The following is a 362-nucleotide window of genomic DNA, read 5'->3' on the forward strand; positions in this document are numbered from 1 at the left end:
TCCCCACCTGCTCCCGCCTGGGGTCCGTGCAGGGCCGTGCGGCAGGACACTTCCGAGCCCTTCAGGGGCCGGTAGCAGACCCCGGAAAGCTTGTAGTATTGCCCTTCCCCCCCGCTCCCCCCCATGCCCCATCTCCAGACAGATCGAGAATAATAATAATAGAAAAATGACCGTTTTCAGGCACCGTTTCTGTCCAGAGCTTGGCGTATGCCTGGTTCCCCGTCCGGCAGGGGAAGGAGCCTGGGGAAACCCTGCGGGCACCCCAAGGGGGCGTCTGCGTGGGGCGAGGTCCTAACGGCCCTTTTTGTTTTCAGGAATGTCGCATCGCGCACCCCATGGTCAAATGCACCTACTGCCGCTCA

At 61.6% G+C, this 362-nt stretch overlaps 2 protein-coding genes across 3 annotated transcripts in view; one reads left to right on the top strand and one right to left on the bottom strand.

Moving 5' to 3' along the window:
- The window catches only part of CEP57 (centrosomal protein 57), a 37,482-nt gene extending 37,209 nt beyond the window's left edge, over positions 1-273 (bottom strand). For both annotated transcript variants that reach the window (XM_025197871.1, XM_025197873.1), the window contains exon 1: positions 172-273. The gene's annotated coding sequence lies outside the window, so the exon portion shown is untranslated. The remainder of the gene's footprint in view (positions 1-171) is intronic.
- The window catches only part of FAM76B (family with sequence similarity 76 member B), a gene marked incomplete at its 5' end in the record, with an annotated part of 14,175 nt that continues 13,989 nt past the window's right edge, over positions 177-362 (top strand). Inside the window, one exon of the mRNA XM_025197894.1 lies at positions 177-362. This exon is cut by the window's right edge and continues 13 nt beyond it. Coding sequence (XP_025053679.1) covers positions 177-362 — 186 coding nt within the window.

Source organism: Alligator sinensis, unplaced genomic scaffold, assembly GCF_000455745.1.
Source record: "Alligator sinensis unplaced genomic scaffold, ASM45574v1 scaffold116_1, whole genome shotgun sequence".
Lineage (NCBI taxonomy): Eukaryota > Metazoa > Chordata > Crocodylia > Alligatoridae > Alligator > Alligator sinensis.